Source organism: Anas platyrhynchos, chromosome 1 (genome assembly GCF_047663525.1).
Source record: "Anas platyrhynchos isolate ZD024472 breed Pekin duck chromosome 1, IASCAAS_PekinDuck_T2T, whole genome shotgun sequence".
NCBI classification, from domain to species: Eukaryota; Metazoa; Chordata; class Aves; order Anseriformes; family Anatidae; genus Anas; species Anas platyrhynchos.
The window spans coordinates 38,530,334-38,552,487 of record NC_092587.1 but is presented as its reverse complement, the minus strand read 5'-3'; the positions used below and the strand labels follow the sequence as shown (position 1 = coordinate 38,552,487).

The following is a 22,154-nucleotide window of genomic DNA, read 5'->3' as shown; positions in this document are numbered from 1 at the left end:
TATATTCATGTGTGTTTTGAAGGTATTAACTGAGTTCAGTAAGAACTTATGTACACTTCATGATTATTTTAAAATTGGATATTCCTTCTTACATATAAGTCTTTAAGCTTCTTTCTTAGGAAGATTTATTCACACAGGTTTCTTAGATGAACTCTGAGCAAACATATGGCAACAGTCAATGATGTGGGAACATCACATGAAGTTAATTTCCCATAGGGCTGCTACTTCTGTGCCACTACCTTAGTTTTGTAAGCATTTTCCCTCCCCTCTTAAAACAGGCTGATACTAATATCCTTCTGGTGTGTGAGAACACTTTGGAAGAAAGTTAACTGTAAACTAGAACCAGATATATGCAAAATCCTGGGATGCCCAACCAATGTCTGCTGGGAGGGAAATTTCTGGAGCTTATCATCACTAGATGTGGTGAAATCAAAACATTTATAATGACAGCAGATCAGATTGCAGACACAGAAATCTGACACTGCTCCAGATACCTTGCCTGACCTACAGCAGAATGCTTTCAGTACGTCTTATTCTGTTCTAGTCTAAACAAAGCTCATCCTCCTGCCCAGGAATGTAATCATTGCTCGCCTGAGAGTGCCCTGCTATGAGATGAAGCCCTTGAAATGCATACTTTGTACCAGAATACTCAAATCTTGAAGTCAGATAAAAACACGTGGTACCATTTTATTAATTTTTATGTAACTGCTTTCCACTCTGAGATGCTCGCTTTTTACTTCTGCCGTGGAGGCTGGCAGAAGAGGCGAGCCTCCCTGAAACCTCTGAAGGAGCAGCTCAGCTCTGGGAGGGCCGGCGGGCAAATGGCGCCCGGGCGGGTGCGGGACACCGCCGGGACACCGCCTGCCGCTGCTGGAGAACCCTGCACAGCCCGGGGCAGGCCGGGCACCGGCCCCACCAACTCAGCAAAGACACCCGCGGGTGCACGGAGACAAACCCCCGCTGCCCACACCGCTCAGCCCCTGCCCAGCCAGCGCCCTGCCCTTCCCTTCCACAAGATGGCGGCCACCCCCCCCCCCCCCCGACCCTTCCCCAACATGGCGGACCGACCCCCATTGGCTCCTAGCGGAGGCGGGATCGGCTTTCCCTACCCCCCCTCGGGGCCGAGGACTACATCACCCAGAGACCCCCGCGCGGGCGCTCCCCCCGCTCTCCCAGCCGTTGCGCAATCCGGGCGCTGTCTCGCGAGAGCGCGGCGCCGGGCGGGCGGCGGCAGTAGGCGGCGGGGCGGGGCGGGGTCGAGGCGCGGGGCCGCGCTGCTCTGCGCTGCGCAGGAGCCGCCGCCGCTGCTCGCGCTCCGCCTGCCCGGCACCGTTGGCCTGGGGGCCCCATGGCGGCCGCGGAGGCGGCGGCCGCGCCCGCGGAGGCGGCGGCGCTGGATCCTAGCGGGCTGTCCCCGAAGGAGGAGGGCGAGCTGGAAGACGGCGAAATCAGCGACGACGACAACAACAGCAGCGGCGGCGGCGCAGGGCCCTACGGCGGCTCCGAGCCCGGCGGCCCGGCCGGCAGCGCCAGGCCCTACTCCAGGCGCCGGCCGCCCCCCGGCCTCCGCGGGGGCCTCTCGCTGTCGTCGTCCGCCCGGCGCTTCCCCCGCTCCCGGCACCAGCCGCCGCCGGAGCTGGGCCACCTGCACGGGCACGGCGGCTACCGGCCCAAGGACTCGTTCCGCTCCCACCCGCCGCCGCTGCCGGCGCCGCGGATGCCGCCGGGCCCGCACCCGGAGGGCGGCCCCCGGCTCTCCTTCTGGGAGCGCAGCCACAACGCCCTGGACCGGTTCCGCTTCCGAGGCCGGCCCTACAGGGGCGGCTGGCGCTGGGGCAGGAGCCGGGGCGGCGAGCGGGGAGGCAACCCGCCGGGGAGGCCGCCCGGAGGAGGAGGAGGAGGAGGAGGAGGAGGGGGAGGCGGCGCCGGCTTCGGCGGCCAGGCCTGGAGGGAGCCCTCGCCTCGCAAATGTATCCTTCGGAGCGGGGGGCGGCGCTGCCCGGCGTGGCCCGAGGCTCTGGGGAAGGAGGGAGGGAGGGAAGGAGGGAGGGAGGGAAGGAGGGAGGGAGGGAGGGAGGGACCCCGCCTGCTGGCAGGGGCTGCTGGCAGGCAGGGTTACTGCTGGGAGCTGCCTTTAGGGAGGGGGGGAAAAGCGTGGCCCGGAACAAAGCCCTGTAGCCCTGCAGGGCCCGGGGGCTGCGTTTCTAGCCCCAAATTGCCAGCCCTTCTGTTAGGAAGCGGGCTCGGGCTTTGGCGAGGCACTCTGAGCGGATATAATTACAGCGGAGTTGCTGTAAAACGCTAAGCTTGTTAATTTCCCTTATTGGGCAACGAAGGATCCGCTGCCTTTTTTTTTTTTTTTTTTTTTCATTTTCGCTTACAGGCCCGCAGAGGTTGTTACGTATAGCTAAAGCCAGCTTTACAGCTAAACCTCGCTTGACACAGGGCTCTGTGTGCTGAGTACATTTCCTATGGGAGTTTGGGTAAGGTGGGAAAGCCACGTTTCTCTGCAAAGCCATGCTCTGCGTTTCTTGGAGGGTGTTCTCCTCTGATTGCTCCTAGAGAGCTGATTAGGCGGCTTTGAACACTTTTAACACTTTCTCCTCGTAAGAGTGGGAACTGCAAAAGCACTGGAAAAACCTCCTCTCATTTTCCAAGACAGTTATAGGAAAAAACAACTCGTGAAACATAACTTAGGGGCAGCGTGGCACGGAAATGCAACCACTTGCCTAACGGAAAACAGGCAAATATAAAAATGGAAACCATAAAAAGTGAACCAAGAGAAACAGCAGTTAAAACTCCTAATGCTGTTGTCTGCTGTACCAGTAGTCAAAGGATGTGCCTTGTTTGCTTGGCTGTGCTGGCAGCCCCAAGGAACAGGGATTGTTTCCAGCTTGTGCCAGGACTTAAGGCTTTGAAAGCTGATCATTGGAGCCTTGTGTTACGTTAGATTACTTTAGATCCTAGATTATTTATCAGTGTCACTGCTCTTCTTTTGGAGTGGGAAGGGAATATGTAAACTAGCGGTAAAGAGCTATTTAATCTCATCTTGTTAGAGCATTACCACTGAAGTCTTCATGACTCTTCATTTGAGGATTGTTTCTTGCAAGGCGACGTGTGAAGATGTGATTTGCCCAAGGTTACATAGTAAGATGGTTCTAGTGCTGAAAATGGATGTTAGATATCTCTTGGTTTGCAGTGTTGCTCTAAGCACCAGAAAATGATTACTTCCTGTGGAATGAGTAATTTGCAGGGCCAATCTATTGATCATCATAAGCAGACTTGCAATGCTTGTTAATATTGATACAGTCTCCGTGTCTGCTTTTAATTAAAAGACCATTCAGAAAATGATAATTGAATTTTCAAACCAAAAGCAGCACAGGGGAGAATCTTTTATCTGCAATACTTGAGATACACTCTTCTGCTTAAGCGTTATACGCAATTTAATAATGCTATTGCTCCTGTATGAGCCACATTTAGTTATTTGTGGGTCATATGATTAAGGAAGGCCCATGACTTACTCTCTTAAATGTATTTTTTTTCTGTATTTTTCATATCCTTGCCATCAAAAAGATTTTGTATTAGAGTATCCCTAAATACTAAGGAATCTTCACATTGCTAATATTAATGGGGTAGGGGTGCACTTCATTGGCGTGAAGTGGTGCAGGGAAGCTTGTGATTTGGAGTGGTATTTGGAATTCCCCAGGGTAATTGAGTTCAAAGGTGTGCTAACAGAGAAATGTTTTTTTTTTTTGTTTGTTTTTCCTTTATCCATGGAACTAGTACTTTGTATGCTATGTAGAAGTATAAATAGGGGTTGTAGAAGTATAAATAGGGGTAAATCAGTGACATGGTGGGGCACTTCCAGAACTCTTTTTACTCTTCTTCGGATATTATCTTTTAATAGGTTTATCTTTTTTAATTTCCTAGCAACTTTAATATATTATTGGATGGGCATTCAGCTGAAACTCATATGTAGAGATTTGTGGACTTCTGAGTATGAAATATGGGACCAAAGTATGATTTTTTTTTCCCTGGTGAATGCTGAACCCTTCAGAGGTTTCTTTTTTACATTTTTCCTCACTTCTAACCCCAGTATCATCAATTGGTCTCGTTTTTGGTTGTAGAATGAAGTGTTGACTGAAGAATAAGTGTTGTTTTAATGCATTCCTGGCCGCCTCTCATAGCATTCCACCTACTCTTGCATTCTATGTGTAGAGCTATGTATTTAAAAAACAACAACCAACCAACCAAAGCTCTATGTATGAAACACTGTCATGGTTTAACCTGGTAGGCAGCTAAGTACCACACAGCAGCTCACTTGTTCCTACTCAGTGGGGTGGAGGAGAGAATTGAAGAGGGTAAAAAATGTGAAAATTTGTGAGTTGAGATAAAGATAGGTGAATAAACTAAGAAAGAAATGGAAGGGGAGGAGGGGAATTGATGCAAACAACAACTCCTCACCAGCGGCCAGCTGATGCTTTCACAGTCCCTGCACAGTGGCAACTCCTCCATGCCAGGAAATTCCCCCAGGTTTGATAATTCAGCACAATGCCATAGGTATGGGACATCCTTTGGCCAGTGTGGGCCAGCTGCCCTGGCTGTGTCCCCTCCCAGCTCCTGGTGCACCCCCTGCCTCCCTGCTGGCAGGGCAGTGTAAGAAGCTGGAAAGTCCTTGGCTCTGTGCGAGCACTGCCCTGCAACAGCTAGAACATCAATCAGTGTGTTATCACTACATTTTCACCCTGACTCCTAAACACAGCACCATACCAGCTGCTATGAAGTAAATTAACTCTATGGCAGCCAAAACGAGAAACGCCAGATTTCTGATTAATACCTTTTTCGGAAGTTCTGGCACAAGCTCAAAAAAATACCTCAAAATTTGGTCTTTAGCCAATTCGAGATGACTCCAGAAACTATTTATAGATAACTTTTAGATGTTAAATAGCTTAATAAGTCTATTGTAAAAATTAGCAAGTTTTCTTGGGACTCACAATCACTAATCTTTTTTTAGAAGCAGATTTGCAAATATGCTTACTAATGTGATTTGTGGTTATACTGCACCCAGTTCTTTACGTTATGGATGTATTTTCAATATATTTATAGAACTTCAAATTATAATAGTGTTTGCTTTCTGGATTTTATGTAGTTTAGATGGATTACTTTCTGCTTTTTTGTGCTGAAGCTGAAAAGAGCATTGTAATAACAGGAAATGTTTTGCAATGCGGGAGTTGTTTTTCTAGGATAGATACCAAGATTCCTTAGGCTTGTAGTGAAACATCCAAGTTGGTGATGAATGTTGTGAGAGAAGCAAAGTTATCGTCCTCAGTGCTCAATATTTTTGCATTCGGGGGATGCCTATTTTAGCTTCTAGTTTTACTCCATATATTGGTTTGAGACATAATGTTGATGAAAAAGCATTTTCCATAACTTTGTGAGTCAGTTGTTATCACGGAGGGTTGATACTGGAAGTTGAATGAGTCAAACCTGACTCAGTGTCCTAAGTATTTTTTCCTGGGGGTAATTATTTTACTGTTTTTTTTTTTTTTTTTTTTTTTTGTAAGAGAGCTTTTCAAAGTAAAAGAAAGTGAACCTCTGATGGTGGGAATTTCACCATAGCTGTCTAAGAAATGTTTCCATTGTCTGCTTCAGACAACGTGGCAAGAAAATCTGTATCCCTTGGGCACACGTAGAGAACTTCTTTCTGAGTAATTAGTAATTCCAAACCTTCTTCTACCATTTTGGATGTTTTGATTGCAAGTCTTGGCCGCTGTTTTTTCTTCCTCACAGCTGGTGCCTTAATGTGTTTGTTGAGCTACAATTACTGCAGCCTTTAATTGGGCTGTAGCTAGGTCAGAGCATTTTAGGAAAGGATAAAATGAGTGAGAATGAATTTAACCTATCTTTGTCAGTGTCAGCTGTGGGGTCAGCGATAGAGTTAGGACCTCTGGAAGCTTGACTTGTTCCTTGGAATGCCAGAAATGTTCTGTATCGCAGCAATTGTTCCCGGGAGGGTACCGTGACCTAGAGAGAGAGATTCCTCAGCACTTTGATGAAATTCCTGGAATAAATAGAAAATCTTAAGTTTTTGGTTTGAGAAAGTATTTAAGCCGTCCATATTTAATAATGGACGCATCTCTTATGTGCTGCTCTTATTTTATGGGTGATATTTTTCAAGCTGGCATTATGGTAAAATTAAAATTTATCAGAATTGATTATGACAAAAAGAATTTGTAGTCTAGTCCTTATTGGTCATGTATGTGCTATTTAATGTCGTATATGTTCTTGTCTTAGTTTTCTTAACCAGTAATTCAGCCAAAACTTTTGGGAGGTCCCCATCTAGAAAGCAGAACTACTCTTCTAAAAGTGAGAGCTCTGTGGAAGAAAGCTTTGAGGATCTGCTCTTGAAGTATAAGCAGATCCAGTTAGAGCTTGAATACATTAATAAAGATGAAAGACTGGCTCTGAGCAACAGGGAAGAAAATGAACATGATGGTGATAAAGCGGTGGACACTGAGGACCAAATAACTGTAGAAACTGACAGTATTACAACAGATGCTATAAAAGAAGTTTCTCCTGAGGAGAAAAATCCGGTTATAGCCTTTCAGGCATTTGAACTGAAACCTCTCAGACAAAAACTGCCTACTCCAGCTGAGAGGAGCAGGTTAAAAAAAGTCAAAGAAGGAACAAAGCAGGTATCACAAAAATCTGAAGGCACAGAATCTGCCCAAGGTAAGTAATTGTAAAGTTGTTCTAGCTTGTAAAGTTCTTTTTGCTTGCCATTGTTTCTCATATATATTAAGTGTTTGGGAATATTGTATTAAAATATTAGTTTTATTTAAAATGTTATTTGTAAGTTAAAGTCTATTTCCTTCCAGTTTTATGTAATTCCTTGAAGTTGCTTGGAAGCATTTTTTTTTTTTTAAACAGGTTCTGCTGACTTCTGTCTTTCAGCTTATTTTTAAGTCTAGCAAAATAAGGCAATTGCTTAACTTAAACTTACTATTCTGAGGCTTCATCTAGTTCTAATAAATGATTGCTGTGTAGAGGATGCACTAATGCATATCACTTGTCATCTGATGTTAGCTGATTTGTCAGTGTATGTAAACTATCAATTTGAGTGGGAAGAGATTAATTAAACAGATGGAGTAAGAAGAGACAAATTAGTAAATGGGTGGAGTAAGGATCCATGTGAATAGTAAGAATACGAAGAAAGGTAGGACTAAAACACAGTCATTCATACGTATCTTCAGTATGAAAATTTAGAAGAGAGCCTGTTTAAAAAAACAAGACACACAACTGATAATTCCTAGATAAACCATCTCATTCTAGATACCTTTCCCCTTGTGTCTTTCCTATTAATAAAATAAAAATTTTGCTGTTCTTTGAGAGAATGTAGTTTTCAATGGGAGACATCAGGAAAAATGAGATTCTGGCCATAGAAGGAAAAAAAAAAAAGTAACTTGCAGGAGGATAACAGCAAGGCAGGAATAAAAATGAAAGCAGTCTCAGAAAAATCCAGCTTCAAAGTTTAGAAGCACCGAAGATGAAAATACAGACCATATGGTAGGGAAAATAGATTCTGTAATGTGTATTAAGAGCATCTGGATTTTTGTGCACCAGTCAGTTAAGTGTATGACAAAGGTGGTCTGAAAGCAGACAGGTGTGTAAGACAGAGGCCTTTCTGGCAATGTAATGCAGGTTTCCTAAGTAGGAAAAACCCGGTGCAGATTCATGGCTATCAAGTGATTGTATGCTACTTAATTACACATTTCTTAAGATATTAGCAGCATTCATTTTTCCTATTACATTTATTTTAACTGGTGTCCTGGACATTTTTCCAGGCCTGTTCAAGTTGAAGAATTTATATTAAAAGTGAGGGAAGCTTGTGTCTTTTTCTGGAATTAAGTTTTTGTGATTTAACTCCAGTGGTAGTGGCTTTACGTTGTTCCCTGCTCTCCTTCCCTTGCTGCCCATTAGTCTCTTCAGCCTGTTGTCCTCTTCTGATCTGAAAGGGCGTTTTAGTTTGCATACCATGTCCTTATCTGCATCTTGTCCCTTCCGTCCTGTGGACTGAATGATTAAGATCTTTGCCTAACTTTTTTGAATTGTTTTGGAATGGAGATGGGCATTAGCTATTATTTTTCCTCTTCCTGTGTGTTGGAAACATCCATACATGTACAAGCAGGAAGACATTCATTTGTTAAATACCATTTTTGTTTAGTTTTGAGGATTTGGTATATCTTAAACAATGTTTCTCTGAATGTGACTTTCCATAAAACATGGGGAAGAGTAAAAGCTTCACTGAGTGCAATTTACTTTCTCCTGATCTGACTTGGAAGGAATCTCTTCGAAGAAAGGCTAATACAGGAAAAGATTGTCAAGCTCCTCTCTAAAAGTTTTTTCTTCCTGTGATGCAGATAAATATAATTATATATGTTTATATCTTATTTATGTTACATTATACATTACAATATTAAAATGAACTAATTATGCTCAGTTCTATTAATCATGAACAATTAAGTTATGATATAGCATGTGTATAATATATATGCATATAAAATATATTAATAAAGAAATGCATGTTTTTTGAACAGTCTTAATTTTTCAGCATACTAATGTTCACCAGGAAAGCATTACTATTTGCTGTTTGTTTCCATGGCACAGCTTTTTCTTTTTTTGGTGTGAAATGGAGCAAATGTCTTCTTATTGCAGCTTTGAGCCTTTATTCTGCAAAAGACTGACCTGTTACTCAAAATAGCTGCCAGGGGAATCCGAGATGCTCGGGACACCAACTGATATGAGATGGTAGCATAAAATGGATGGCAAGAAGCTTTCTTTTTTCCTGGTTTCCTAATCTGTTTTGCTCTGCTTCTTGGCGAAGTTTATGTCAGCTGTAAGAGAGAAGGATTATTTAAAAAAAAAAAAAAAAAGGCAAGTCTTGCCTTAGGCTTATGCAATCTGATGTAGATTTCAACAGACCTGTCAAGTTTATATTAGTGTGTTTTAATGTGCTCATATACATACAACTGCTGTTCTGTTTTACGTAGTGTACCAATGATATTGATGAAAAATCTTTGCATGGATTCAAATCTGCACATCATTTTAATATAGCTTTGTTTCATGAGAAACAGCTTGCTTAAAACCACAGTATTTTTCTTTTGGAAGGTTCAGAAGACAAAGAACAAACATCAGCGCGAAAAGTTAGTGGTTCAGATGTGGCATCTGAAAAGGTAAGGAAGTATTCCTTTGTGAATGAGGCATAATTGCGTTATGATGGTCTCATACCTTTTTCCAAACTACTCAAACATTTCAACTGTAAAAGTAGTTCATTCTTCAAGAACAGCACTTTACCAACAGAGCAGTATTTTTAAGCTTTTTCGTGGTAAAAAATTTGGACAGACTTTAACAGACTTTCAAAACAATGTCACTTATTAAATGACTCTTCTTCACTTTGTCTTACCCTTTCTTTTTTTTTTTCTCCTGAAGAAGCTGCTTGATGAAGAGGAAGAGATGTCTGAATTGCAGCTTAGGCTTCTTGCACTTCAGTCTGCTAGTAAAAAATGGCAACAAAAAGAACAGCAGGTGATGAAGGAAAGCAAGGAAAAACTAACAAAAACGAAAACTGTAACACAAAAAGTCAAAGCCAGTACAAAAACACATTCGACAAAAAAAACGAGTGCTACAGGTAATAAGTTTAATGTTACTGAAATGGCTACCAATGGCAGGTACTTTGAAGTAGAAATACATAGTTACGTTGTGTGAAAAAAATATTTTTTGGTAGTTGAGAGGCTGGACATGAGCCAGCAATGTGTGCTTGCAGCCCAGAAAGCCAACCATAGCCTGGGCTTCATCAAAAGCAGCATGGCCAGCAGGGTGAGGGAGGGGATTCTCCCCCTATTCTCTGTTCTCCTGAGACCCTACCTGGAGCCCTGCGTTCAGCTCTGGGGCCCCCAGCACAGGAATGATATGGAAGTATTATAGCAAGTCCAGAGGAAGGTCATGAGGATGACTGTAGGACCTCTTCTGTGAGTTGGGGTGGTTTATCTTGGAGAAGAGAGACCTCTCCAGGGAGACCTTACAGCGGCCTTCCAGTGCCTAAAGGGGGTCCTCCAGGAAAGCTGTGGAAGGACTTTTTGTCAGGGAGCCTAGTTATAGGACAAGGGGAAATGGCTTTAAACTAAAAGAAGTTAGAGGGTAGTCCTTTCCAACCCAAAGCATTCTATGATCCTATGAAACAGTGGGTGATGAGCTGTTAATCATTCTAGAACCCTCTTCACCTACTCAAAGCTCCTCAAGAATCTAGGGTTTGGGGGACTATTTAGTTAAGGTGGAGTTAATTGCATGTCTTTCTGTTTAAAGCCAAGCAAACTTTAAGGAAACAACAGACAAAGACATCAAAGAAGATACAGCAGCAAAAGGAACTAGACAGGCGTCAGAAAGAAGAAGACCAGAGGAAACAAGAAGAGGAAGAGGAGAGACGAAAGAGAGAAGAAGAAATCAGAAAAATTAGGGACCTCTCAAATCAAGAAGAGCAGTACAATCGGTTTATGAAGCTAGTTGGAGGAAAGAGGAGATCAAGAAGCAGGGTAATGAATTTGTAGTATGGTATTCAGGTGTTATGTTTGGGATTCGTAAGTTTTCTTGTCTTTGTTCTCCCTCCTTATTTCACCCTCACCTACCTTTCCTTAACCCCTTAAAAAAAAAAAAAAAAAAACTCCTCAGGGTGTTTTACTGCTTTAATCCCTTCCTAGACAGATGTTCCCTTTCATTTGGGTAAGATTGGTTTTTATTTCCTCCTGCTCCCCTCACCAAAGAGTTGAAGAGCTCCAGTTTCTAAACTGTCGGTTTAAAGTCACTGCCTGCAATGGATTTGCTTAGAAGTTGATTTTCAGTTGCCTTTTTTTGAATAAGCTGAGTAAATTGTATTTATGAAATAATTAGAAGACATAAGTGCCTGTCTCTAAAATTTGTTTTGCTGTAGAAGAATGACATAAGATCAGCTAAATAAAATACCCTTTTTGATGTGTTTAGTCTTCAGATACAGACTTGAGATGGTCTTTGGATAAACCGTCTGTGGATAGTGCAGGAGGCATATATCAGTATGATAATTATGATGAAGTTGCTATGGATACAGATAGCGAAACTAACTCTCCAGGTAAGACTAATTTTCAGCTTTCTTGTATAGTAAATGGTTTAAAAAAAAAAGTTAAAAAGTGGGAAATGAGCTGCTATTTTAGAAGGAAAATCATTCTCTTGAGGTGCAATGTGCACTAACTTTTTAATGTAAGCTAGTTTTGTCTTGCTTTAACACTGGCTTTTTTTTCCTTTTCACCTCTGCTGTAGGGATATCTTGAAAGTCTTCAAGGTTGTACTGTACTTGCTGCAGCACTAAAATCTATGGTTTGCATTCAAAAGGAGTTGTGTAGAAAGTGAGGGCCCTTGGGTGTTGACTGGATAGGCAGCAGCTTTGTAGAAAAGGGCATGGGGGTCCCTATAGATGTTAAATGGAACTTGAATCAGCTGTGTGCCTTTGTGTGGTAAAGGTGAGCTGCAGCCTGGGTTGTAGTGCTGTAGCACTACTGTGGTAGTCAGGGGTTATACTGCTGTGATACATGGCTTAAGAAGATATTCTTGCAAATTAGATGAAATACATGGGCTAAATCATCCTGAGTACCTTAGTAGTACTCTTTGGGAGTACTTCTATTTCATCTGTAAAATAGAAACTGTACAGTTAACTATTTTTTGTGTGTGAAATAAATGCACTGTGCTGTGTTTTCAACTGACTTGAAAAGCGTTAATTGAAGGAAGCCCTCCTTCTGCTGTGCTAAGTCAGCTGAAGTATAAATTTGAGTTATTGTTCAGTATTTCTTACAATTGTTTTTATTAGCTTCCTCTCCAGCACAGCCTCCTTTCTTTGAGTGTCCAATGGCGTATTTTCCACCTCCAGTACCACCAATTTCCCTACCGCTTCCGCCTCCAATTCCAGTAAGTAACCTTGGAAGGAATGTATTTGAAAATGTTAGTAGTTCTCATTTTGTGTCTTATTTCTAATGCTGCAGTTTGGATTAAATTTAGTTTGTATTTGAAAAAAATCTGAGCCAAGTGGTGACTTCCTTTGGTTATCTGGAAGTCTTGCAGTTCTTTTTTTTTTTTTAAACTTTTTCAGCTACTTTTTGCCTAATCGGGTTTCTGTTCAATGGAAGTTCTCCTTATTGAACTCATTTTTTCTCTTATTTGTTTAGTAGCATTAAAATCTTCCTTTACATCAAGCAAAAAAGAGCTTGTTACCTAGAAGGGCTGGGGGGAAGCCTGTAGCTCATCCCAGTCCTTTCAAACTTTGTGCCTTTTGACTACATGCTGTCTTCGCGTCACAGAGTTCCCATGAAAATAGAATTTTTCCTCATCACTTTTATTCAATGAGCAGTTCTTACTCTATTTAGGAAGGCAACAGAAACTTGCTCTTCTGTGTCATGATGGCCTCTGAGTTTTTAATGAAGGAAGCCTGTAACTTTGTTGGTTAAGACAAATTTGTAAAAACCTTGTAAGGACTGTTTCTGAGCAGTGTGATATAATCCATTAGCCCTCACCTATCAAGTCAGCCATATATCTTTGGCTAGACTATACTTTTGAATTTTCATTTAGAGTTTGTATGTCTGCACTACTTTCACCATCCAAATGTAACCTTGTTATTTTCATCTTTTTTTTTGGGTCGTTACAAGTGTTCAGCACCAGCCTTTGACAGTAGTTTAAATCTGCTGCAGATCGAGTTAGTTTTAAACCATGAAATAATTTAGATATAGCATAATCTTTACTAAATAATTGTAAGGAAATAGTAAATTTCAAAAGTTGCAACCCCTTGTTTTTCTTTTTATCTCAGCCTGTACCATCTTTGAACCAACTTTATATGGAGGGTATTTCCTGTGTTTCTCTTGATCCGCCTCCACCTCTACCACCTCTTCCACCTGAGGAGCCTGAGCAGCCACCAAAACCTCCATTTGCAGATGAGGAAGAAGAAGAGGAGATGCTCTTACGAGAAGAGCTACTCAAGTCTCTAGCTAACAAACGAGCTTTCAGATCCGAGGTACTTCACTGGTTTTTGCATGTACATGTAAACCTCTAGGTGGCATTCTTGACCAAAACTTAAATGTGACCTCCTAAATAAGTTTGCCTTTCTGATAACTTAAAAACCAACCACCACCAACAAAAAAACCCACAATGAAATATCCATCTCCTTCTGTCCCCCAAAAGAAACCAGAACAAATCCCACCCCAGGATATCCTTTGAATTGTAACTTGCAGCATGTCTTCTGTAAAAGAACTATGAAACTTCAAGGTACCAAAACCTTGAAACTACAGAGCGAAGTGGGTTTTTTATTTTCAGTAAAACTTTTATTGCTTAACTGTCTCAGATTGGTTGGGAGACAGCTGCAGGTTCTAATGCTTAAGGGTGTTTGGTATTTTTTTGTGTGTGGAAGAAAGTTTCTGTTTTTGAAGGTTGGGGTTGTTTCTGATGTCATTAAAAGGTCACCAGTCTTTCACAGTTGACTTGTGAACCGTGGATAACTTAAATACTCTTGCATGCCTTTCTGGCAGTATTGCAAGATTTGCCTAATATTTTTGGATAGTCTGTTCCATATGTGTCTCAGAACTTGAAATTATGATTTAGGCAGTACCTCATTTATGCTTACATTTCCATGTCTTTTAAAGTAGCTGTGTATAACGAGTGTTTTTATAACTATATTTTTGTTTTATTTTGTTAGGAAACTTCAAGTAACAGTGGTCCACCTTCCCCTCCTGTTCCAGATAATTTGCAGTCTGTGCCAAGAAGCAATCTGTCTGCTGTCAGTATTAATACTGTCTCTCAGCCACGGGTACAAAATACGAAGTTAGTTAGAGTACCAAGGCCTCCACGAGCAGTGATCACAGTAAGGAAATACTTGTTCTTTCTCTTACTAAGACCACACGTTGAAGTTGTACTCAGTTTGGGTGAACAACAAATACATGTGATCTTTGTTTTCTCCTGATACAACACAGAATGGTGGAGTGATAATTTGTATGCTTTTCTAGAAAGAATTTGACGCTGAATTAAGAATGTAACAGTTTAAGAAGACATCAAAACACACCCACACTCATCTGATCTAAAAAAGTTTACGATTTTCTTTTTCCTATACAAATGGCATTCCCTTCTATTAAACTAAACTAAAGCTTTGAACTTACTAGTGAAGTCCACCTGCAATGCATGCTTAGTCCACAGAACTGGGCTATTCATGTTAAAATGCTTGAAATACAGTGGTCATCAGGACCTTGTTGGTATAATTCTTTTTCCTGCTGCTGGCCAAACAGTGCCTCCCTTTTATACTGGCATCTGGAGCGTCAGTCCTGTTCCTTACTTAACTTCCTATACTACTTGGAGAAAAATTGATTTTGACCTTCCCTGCTGTCTTTTGCCTAGAAGGAAAAATGAGGGGATTTAGGGACAGTTTATGCTTCCCCACTGTGCCAAAACCAGTTTCATGGCTTTCATCTGTGAATAGTGAGAGCCACTAATAGGGAACTGTTACATCAGACATTAGAAAATGTGGAGAAGGGTTGGATGCCCAGTTAGATCAAACTAGATTTCACTGGCTGTAGTACCATGGAATACTGGGTTTGGGAGGACCAGAGTTTTGTTCTGTTTTCCTGCACCAATGAAAACTGGAAGTCTGCCTGTATACTGTGTGATGGTAGTGCAAAAACTGCAACTGTAGTACATTCAGAAGAAGTAGATGTGATCCTTGTTTTCTTTCTGGACAATACTCAGAATATCAGAAAGAAATGCAGAAATTGAGTGTGTTCCACTTCAAAAAGTATAGTTGTTTTTTTTGCCGTGTCTAGAAACTTTGGTGGTGTCTTGTCCTGAGGTAAAAGCTAGTCAGCAAGGTCCCCTGGGAAGCTGCTCTTGAAGGCCTTGATGTCCAACAGTGCTGGTCACTCTTTAAGCGATGCCTCCTAGAAGCACAAGATCAGGCAATTCCTAAATACCGCAAGTCAGGCAGGCGCGGCAGGAGGCCGGCGTGGCTGACCAGGAACATTCTTATGGAGATAAGGCGGAAACAGAGAGTGTTTCGCTACTGGAAGGAGGGCCAGGTGACATGGAAAGAATACAGGGATGCTGTTCGTGTTTGTAGGAAGAAAATTCGTGTGGCTAAAGCACACCTAGAGTTGAAGCTGGCTGTGTCTGTGAGAAAAAATAAAAAGGGTTTTTTTTAGATATGTGAATGGAAAAAGGAGAACTAAAGAATACATAGGGCCGCTCCTTGATAGGGAAGGTCTACTCACAGACGATGACATAGGCAAAGCAGAGACGCTTAACGCCTTCTTTGCCTCTGTCTTCAATGCCGATGATGGGCTTCGGGACCCAGCGTGCCCTGAGCTGGAGGACCGGGATGGTGGGGATGACAAACTCCCAACTGACCCTGAACGTGTGCGGGATTTGCTACTCCACCTGGATCCCTACAAGTCCATGGGTCCAGATGGGATTCATCCCCGGGTGCTGAAAGAGCTGGTGGATGTCATCGCGGAACCTCTCTCAATTATTTTTCAACAATCCTGGGAGTCTGGAGAGGTCCCGGTAGACTGGAAGCTGGCAAATGTTGTGCCGATTTTCAAGAAGGGTCAGAAAGAAGACCCTAGCAATTACAGGCCTGTCAGTCTCACGTCAGTGCCTGGTAAAATCATGGAGAAGATGGTTCTCGAACTTATTGAGGCGCACCTGGGGGACAAAGCAGTCATTGGTCCCAGCCAGCATGGGTTTGTGAAGGGTAGGTCCTGCCTAACTAACCTGATTTCCTTTTATGATAAGATCACCCGTATGGTGGACCAAGGGAAACCAGCTGATGTGATTTTTTTGGACTTCAGCAAGGCTTTTGACACGGTTTCCCATAGGATCCTACTGGACAAAATGTCCACCATACAGCTAAATAAAAACATCATACGATGGGTGAGCAATTGGCTAACGGGCAGGGCCCAAAGGGTTATGGTGAATGGCGCTGCGTCAGGCTGGCGGGCGGTCACTAGTGGGGTCCCTCAAGGCTCCATTTTAGGGCCGGTACTTTTCAATATTTTTATAAACGATCTGGATGTAGGAATAGAAGGTATTTTGAGCAAGTTTGCTGATGACACCAAACTTGGAGGAGTTGTGGACTCGAATGAGGGTGGAAAGGCCTTGCAGAGGGATCTGGATAGGTTGGAGAGCTGGGCGATCGCCAACCGCATGAAGTTCAATAAGAGCAAGTGCCGGGTCCTGCACCTGGGACGGGGAAACCCCGGCTGCACGTACAGACTGGGCGATGAGACGCTGGAGAGCAGCCTTGAAGAGAGGGATCTGGGGGTCGTGGTAGACAGCAAGTTGAATATGAGCCGGCAGTGTGCCCTGGCAGCCAGGAGGGCCAACCGTGTCCTGGGGTGCATCAAGCACGGCATCGCTAGTAGGTCGAGGGAGGTGATTGTCCCGCTCTACTCTGCGCTGGTGCGGCCCCACCTCGAGTACTGTGTGCAGTTCTGGGCACCACAGTATAAAAAGGACATGAAACTGTTGGAGAGTGTCCAGAGGAGGGCTACGAAGATGGTGAAAGGCCTGGAGGGGAAGACGTACGAGGAACGGCTGAGGGCACTGGGCCTGTTCAGCCTGGAGAAGAGGAGGCTGAGGGGAGACCTCATCGCAGTCTACAACTTCCTCGTAAGGGGGTGTCGAGAGGCAGGAGACCTTTTCTCCATTAACACCAGTGACAGGACCCGCGGGAACGGGGTTAAGCTGAGGCAGAGGAAATTTAGGCTTGACATCAGGAGGGGGTTCTTCACAGAGAGAGTGGTTGCACACTGGAACAGGCTCCCCAGGGAAGTGGTCACTGCACCGAGCCTGACTGAATTTAAGAAGAGATTGGACTGTGCGCTTAGTCACATGGTCTGAACTTTTGGGTAGACCTGTGCGGTGTCAAGAGTTGGACTTGATGATCCTTAAGGGTCCCTTCCAACTCAGGATATTCTATGATTCTATGATTCTATGAAAAGCTAGGTCTGGACAATTAAATACAGATGAAAGTTTAAAAAAGTTTAAACTGGGAGATGGGAAGAGAAGTCCTTGGAAAAGTGAACTGAAATTGCGTCTTTCCTGTATGCAGTTGCAGAGCATCTGAGGCTTATCTAAACTACTCTATTCCTGCATCATTCTCTCTGCTGGAATTGGCAATCCTCTGATTTTCGGTGAACTGTTTCAGTTAGTAATGTTGGTAAAACGTGATTAATCTTGTAGCCTATGTTCTTCCTGTGCAGTTGGCGTTCTGTCAGTTTAACTGCCTGAGCCGCTAGCTCACTGGAAATTCAGTTAGACCTAACTGTGGGCAGAGGCATCGAGAGTGTGTGGAGGTCTTGTACGCCTACCACATTTCTAATGCAGATTTGATTGTTATTTTCCAGTTTACTTGCCAAAATTGCCTGCAAATGGTAGGTGATAATTTTCCTTAAAAGCGAAATAATTTACGGATTATAGGAGTGAAAGGTTTGAGATAGATGTGTTGACCGTGGAGCCAGAAATATGCTACAGATACATGAGAGTAGGTTGAGAATGTTGTTCCGTTTATGTTACAGTATCAGGGATGGGTGCTAGTGGAGATGCACGAATTCTTAGTTTTTTCATACAGCATGGAAATGGTGTATCGTGTTGTGCCATGCTAACAAAGGATTTTAGCATCTATTTTCTCTTCTAGTAAATAAATAATCAGTCATCTCTTAACTTTTTCTTGATATAAAAACTTTTTTTTTACAGCTTCCAAAACACAAGTCTGTTGTGGTTACATTAAATGATTCAGATGATAGTGAGTCTGATGGAGAGCCATCTAATTCAACTAACAGTGTGTTTGGAGGACTAGAATCCATGATAAAAGAAGCAAGAAGAAATGTTGAGGTAAGCTATCAGTATTTAATAGCAAAATAATTACAAAATATACCTATGTATACAGAATTTAAGCTTCTGAGTTTGGTCAAGAAATATTTGGATTACAGTAGAAAAGGTCAAGAGTACTCCAGATTACTCCTATTTACATTGTAACTTCTGTTACACAAGCTGATTGAAATCTTTTTGTTAAGACTTCATCTTGCAGATACAATGTATAATACACAGTTACGGTATAATATATTTTGATGTCACTTGTTTCAGTTCAAATTCAATGCGTAATGGCAGAAAAAAACACTGGCATGAAAGATCTTGTAACCATGAACAGTTTTAAGTTTGTGCTGAAAAACTGCTTAAAGATAGCAGCTAATAGCTGTATTTTGAACTTGTGTGAGTAGTATTGACTTGGACTTCTTTGTAAAAGGCTTCAAAAATCAAAGCCCCTCCAAAATCGGAAAAAGAAAATGATCCAATGAGAACTCCAGAGGCTCTACCAGAAGACAAGAAGATAGAGTACAGACTCTTAAAAGAAGAGATTGCCAGGTACAACTGAGTTTTATTATTGCTGAAGTAAAATGTGTATTCCTTGTATTTCTTTACTAACATATATTTGCAGTTGGAATTAAAATATGAACACCTTCGTTTTGAAGACCTTCTTTGTTTGAAGATCTTGCTGTTACCTACAGTTTTCCCACCATCAGTTTTTAGTAGGACAACTTTAGGAGTCTAAGGAAAGTCCTTAGATTTGAACTGACTTGCAGTAAATGATTGCAGTTGTGGAAAGTTCTTTTTCTTTTAACTTGAAGTCTTGCATCGCTACTGTTTTTCTTGAAGATTTTAAAGCAATTGGGAATAAATGCTGAAACTAATGAACATCTTTGCTTTTACCATCTCTTTTAGTCGTGAGAAGCAGCGTTTAATTAAATCCGATCCACTGAGGAACAATTCGTCCCCTGCAAACTCTGATGGTGAAGTTGATGGAATTGGGAGAATAGCAGTAGTGACAAAACAAGTTACAGAAGCAGAAGCGAAGCTGAAGAAAAATAAGTAAGTCCTGGCTTGTCCAAGTGTCCTAGCTTGTTTGGTTAGAAGGGTGAAAGTTTTTACATACATGTAAAAAAAAAAAAAAAAGATATATGTAAAGACATGTATCTTCAGTGTGTAGCTGAAGTACAGGAGACCTCTATGGCTTTTTTTGCTGTTGTTAGCAATTCAGCCTTGAATTCTGTTGCTGTACAAAAGGGCCTGCATTGTAGGGCCAGCATGCTGCTTGGTAACTTGTAAGTAGGATTCATCACACTGACTGTTTTCAGTTGCATTTACACTCAGTGACTTCATCCGTGCTACTTAATAACTCAAATATGAAAACAAAGTGGTTTTCACTCCCCAGTACATTTTGAGCATGTTTTGGAAAGGATATGTCTGATATAGATGAATTAGTATTTTCTGCAGAATAGGTGTGCTGTTTGAAGCTTGTCACTTACATCTTTTAGCATGCCTCTTCCATGTTTCTCACCCTTACAAGTAACTGTGGCAAAGATCATAAGTGCTTTGCATACTTCTTTTCAACTTCTCACTTTGTTGATTTGTGTGGGCTTGTGAAGAAACTGGTGTGTGTTCTCTATATAGCATGTTGCCCTCTCCTCTCCATCATTTATTCACTTCTATCCATCCAAGTCTTTATCTTCCTTTAATGCATAACTTCATCTTTAATTACTGTGCCTTTGTGCTTTCATACCCACCTCAGGAGATTACAAGATTTTCAGGGCACGAGCATGTACCCTATGAAAGAATGAGCTTGTTCTGTAACAGAAAGCAATAACATGTTTTTTGCATGGCTTAATTTTGAAAAACTATTAAAATAGCCCACTTGCCTACTTTCTTCTGTCCTTATAACTAAGATATTTTCATCTGCTTTGAACTGCTGAACTTGAACACCGAAATCTTTTGTATATACATGTAATACTGATGCCTATTGTGTTATAGATGTTGAGACTGTTTGGAGAAACTTGTTTGTTGATGAGTGACAAAGAACTTTTATTTTAAGTTCTTAAATTACCAAGGTTTCAGGGGAGAAATGATATCTCCAAGAGACCTATCTCTGGAAAAAAAAAGTTACATGACTTTTCTACTTTTAGACTTCTGTTGATGAAGGATGAATCTGTCTTGAAACATTTGTTGCAACAAGAGGCCAAGAAGAGAGAGAATGTTCGAATTGCTGAAAACAAAATTAACAAATTGGCTGAACAGCTACAAGCAACAGAGAAGATCTTGAATGCTAATAAAATGTTTCTCAAGAAGCTTCAGGAACAAGTAAATTCTGAAATGTTTCTATTTACTGTAGCTAGATATCTTGGAATGCGAAGTTTGATTTTGGGAGGCAGTAGGCTTGCTTTGGAGAATTAATTCATTCTCATGAGTTTTCTTATTATGTGATCCTATTTGAAAACTTGCATCTTAGTATTATATTTTTCTCTTTTTCAGATTCATAAAGTTCAACAACGAGTAACAGTAAAAAAAGCTCTGGCATTGAAATATGGGGAAGAACTTGCTCGAGCAAAAGCAGTAGCAAGTAAGGAAATTGGGAAACGAAAACTGGAGCAAGATCACCTTGGAGTAAGTCTGCTGCATGCTGTTAAACAATGTTGCACTTGAAAAGTAGTAGCAATTTTGATTAGGAAGCTTTGTTCAGATGGGATATCAGAAAAAAACAGGAAGACATTTCAAAGAACATTGGGACTCTTCATAATTTGTCTCCTCCGTTTTTGAGTCTTCAACAGGAAAAGCATTAAGCATTAAAAAAAAAAAAATTGTTCATAGTCTACATGTATTTGCTGAAGGAATGTTGTTAATATATAGATAATGTTGTTTATCTGTGAAGAAAGACAAGTCCTGTTGCTAGATATCACTGATCTTATTAAAACTATCTAGGAAAAGCACCAAAGTGGGGATCTGATTTTGTTACTTCGAAAAACAAACAAAACAAAGAGGCTTATTTTTGTAATTTTTTTGTTTTTGCTTTTCCAATCTACACATGTTTTGTAGCTTGCCTTTTAACTATGACTAGAACTTCTATTGAAGGCTAGCACGTGATGTAGGGTAATTCTTATTGAAAAACCTGCAAACATGCCAGTTGAATTGTGGGAAACTTTTGTGGTTTTCCTGCTGTTTGTTGAAATCTTGGCGAGAGTTTAAAAATATTTTTATAAACTCTTGAGTTAAATATCTTGCCCATGTTTAATTTACCTCCTGTCAATAGATCAGTAAATGTGAAAATGAAATAAAGGGATTTTTTTCCTTTTCAGCCAAGCAAAATATTGAAATTGGAGAACTCCCCTGCATCAAGTCCAAAAAAGCATTCAGCAGAATTGATTGCATTAGAGAAAAAACGACTGCAGCAATTAGAGTACGAGTATGCTCTGAAGATTCAGAAATTGAAAGAGGCTCGCGCACTTCAGACCAAGGAACAATCCGATATTGCACCTCAGGCAGAAGAGGAATCTGAATTTGCATTACCTCAGCCATCACTTCATGATCTCACACAGGATAAATTGTCTTTGGACAGTGAAGAAAACTACTTCGATGATGAAGTTCTATCTAACTCAAACCGAGAACGAAGGAGATCTTTCAGAGACTCTAATTCTTATACTAAACCAAATCTTAAACACATGGACACTCCAAAACAAGAAACTATAAACAAACTTTCTAAAAAGGCAGCGGAGGAGCCTGAGCTTTTCCTTGGGTTGAATATTGATGAACTGAAAAAACTTTATGCTAAAGCTGACAGCTTGAAAGAGCTGTTACTGAAAAGTACTGCCTTTATATCACCCAAGGAAGATCTATTGTGTGGTCAGGTAAATGCTCTAACAGTAAATATGAGGGTGGTTTTTATTAGCTTGTGCTGTAATTCCTATATATGTTTGTTTTGTAGGAAATTTCAGTGGATATGGATTTTGTTACATCACAAAATAAACAAACTGAAGCAAAACCATTTCCATTTGGACCGTATCATAGTCCTCTTCTAGTATTTAAATCCTACAGGTATGGACACTAACAGCTATTTGACTTCTGTGTATGTGTTCTGCTTTTCTTTTATACACAGACATGTACAGAAAGACAAGTTGTGATGAGGAACTTTAGCTAGAGAAAATTGTTTACAGGATAGAGAATTTAATGATTTTAGATACTTTTTCTGTTAAGCAGGTGTCCCTCTTGTGCAGTAT

General features: G+C 41.5%; 1 protein-coding gene and 1 long non-coding RNA gene across 3 annotated transcripts in view; one reads left to right on the top strand and one right to left on the bottom strand.

Annotated features, from left to right (window-relative positions):
* The first annotated feature begins 1,225 nt into the window (after nt 1–1,225).
* The window catches only part of ZFC3H1 (zinc finger C3H1-type containing), a 40,874-nt gene continuing 19,945 nt past the window's right edge, over nt 1,226–22,154 (top strand). For both annotated transcript variants that reach the window (XM_027455578.3, XM_027455579.3), the window contains exons 1-16: nt 1,226–1,970; nt 6,316–6,732; nt 9,169–9,233; nt 9,490–9,688; nt 10,363–10,589; nt 11,035–11,158; nt 11,891–11,988; nt 12,881–13,084; nt 13,763–13,927; nt 17,806–17,943; nt 18,356–18,474; nt 18,832–18,978; nt 20,070–20,244; nt 20,416–20,547; nt 21,237–21,785; nt 21,863–21,972. In XM_027455578.3, the coding sequence (XP_027311379.1) occupies nt 1,349–1,970; nt 6,316–6,732; nt 9,169–9,233; nt 9,490–9,688; nt 10,363–10,589; nt 11,035–11,158; nt 11,891–11,988; nt 12,881–13,084; nt 13,763–13,927; nt 17,806–17,943; nt 18,356–18,474; nt 18,832–18,978; nt 20,070–20,244; nt 20,416–20,547; nt 21,237–21,785; nt 21,863–21,972 (3,491 nt within the window). In that variant the 5' untranslated portion in view covers nt 1,226–1,348. The remainder of the gene's footprint in view (nt 1,971–6,315; nt 6,733–9,168; nt 9,234–9,489; nt 9,689–10,362; nt 10,590–11,034; nt 11,159–11,890; nt 11,989–12,880; nt 13,085–13,762; nt 13,928–17,805; nt 17,944–18,355; nt 18,475–18,831; nt 18,979–20,069; nt 20,245–20,415; nt 20,548–21,236; nt 21,786–21,862; nt 21,973–22,154) is intronic.
* LOC140001922 (uncharacterized) lies at nt 8,745–9,555 on the bottom strand. The gene is made up of 2 exons (XR_011807722.1): nt 9,464–9,555; nt 8,745–8,894 (listed from the first exon to the last, which is right to left on the bottom strand). It is a non-coding gene; the product is annotated as an uncharacterized lncRNA (long non-coding RNA).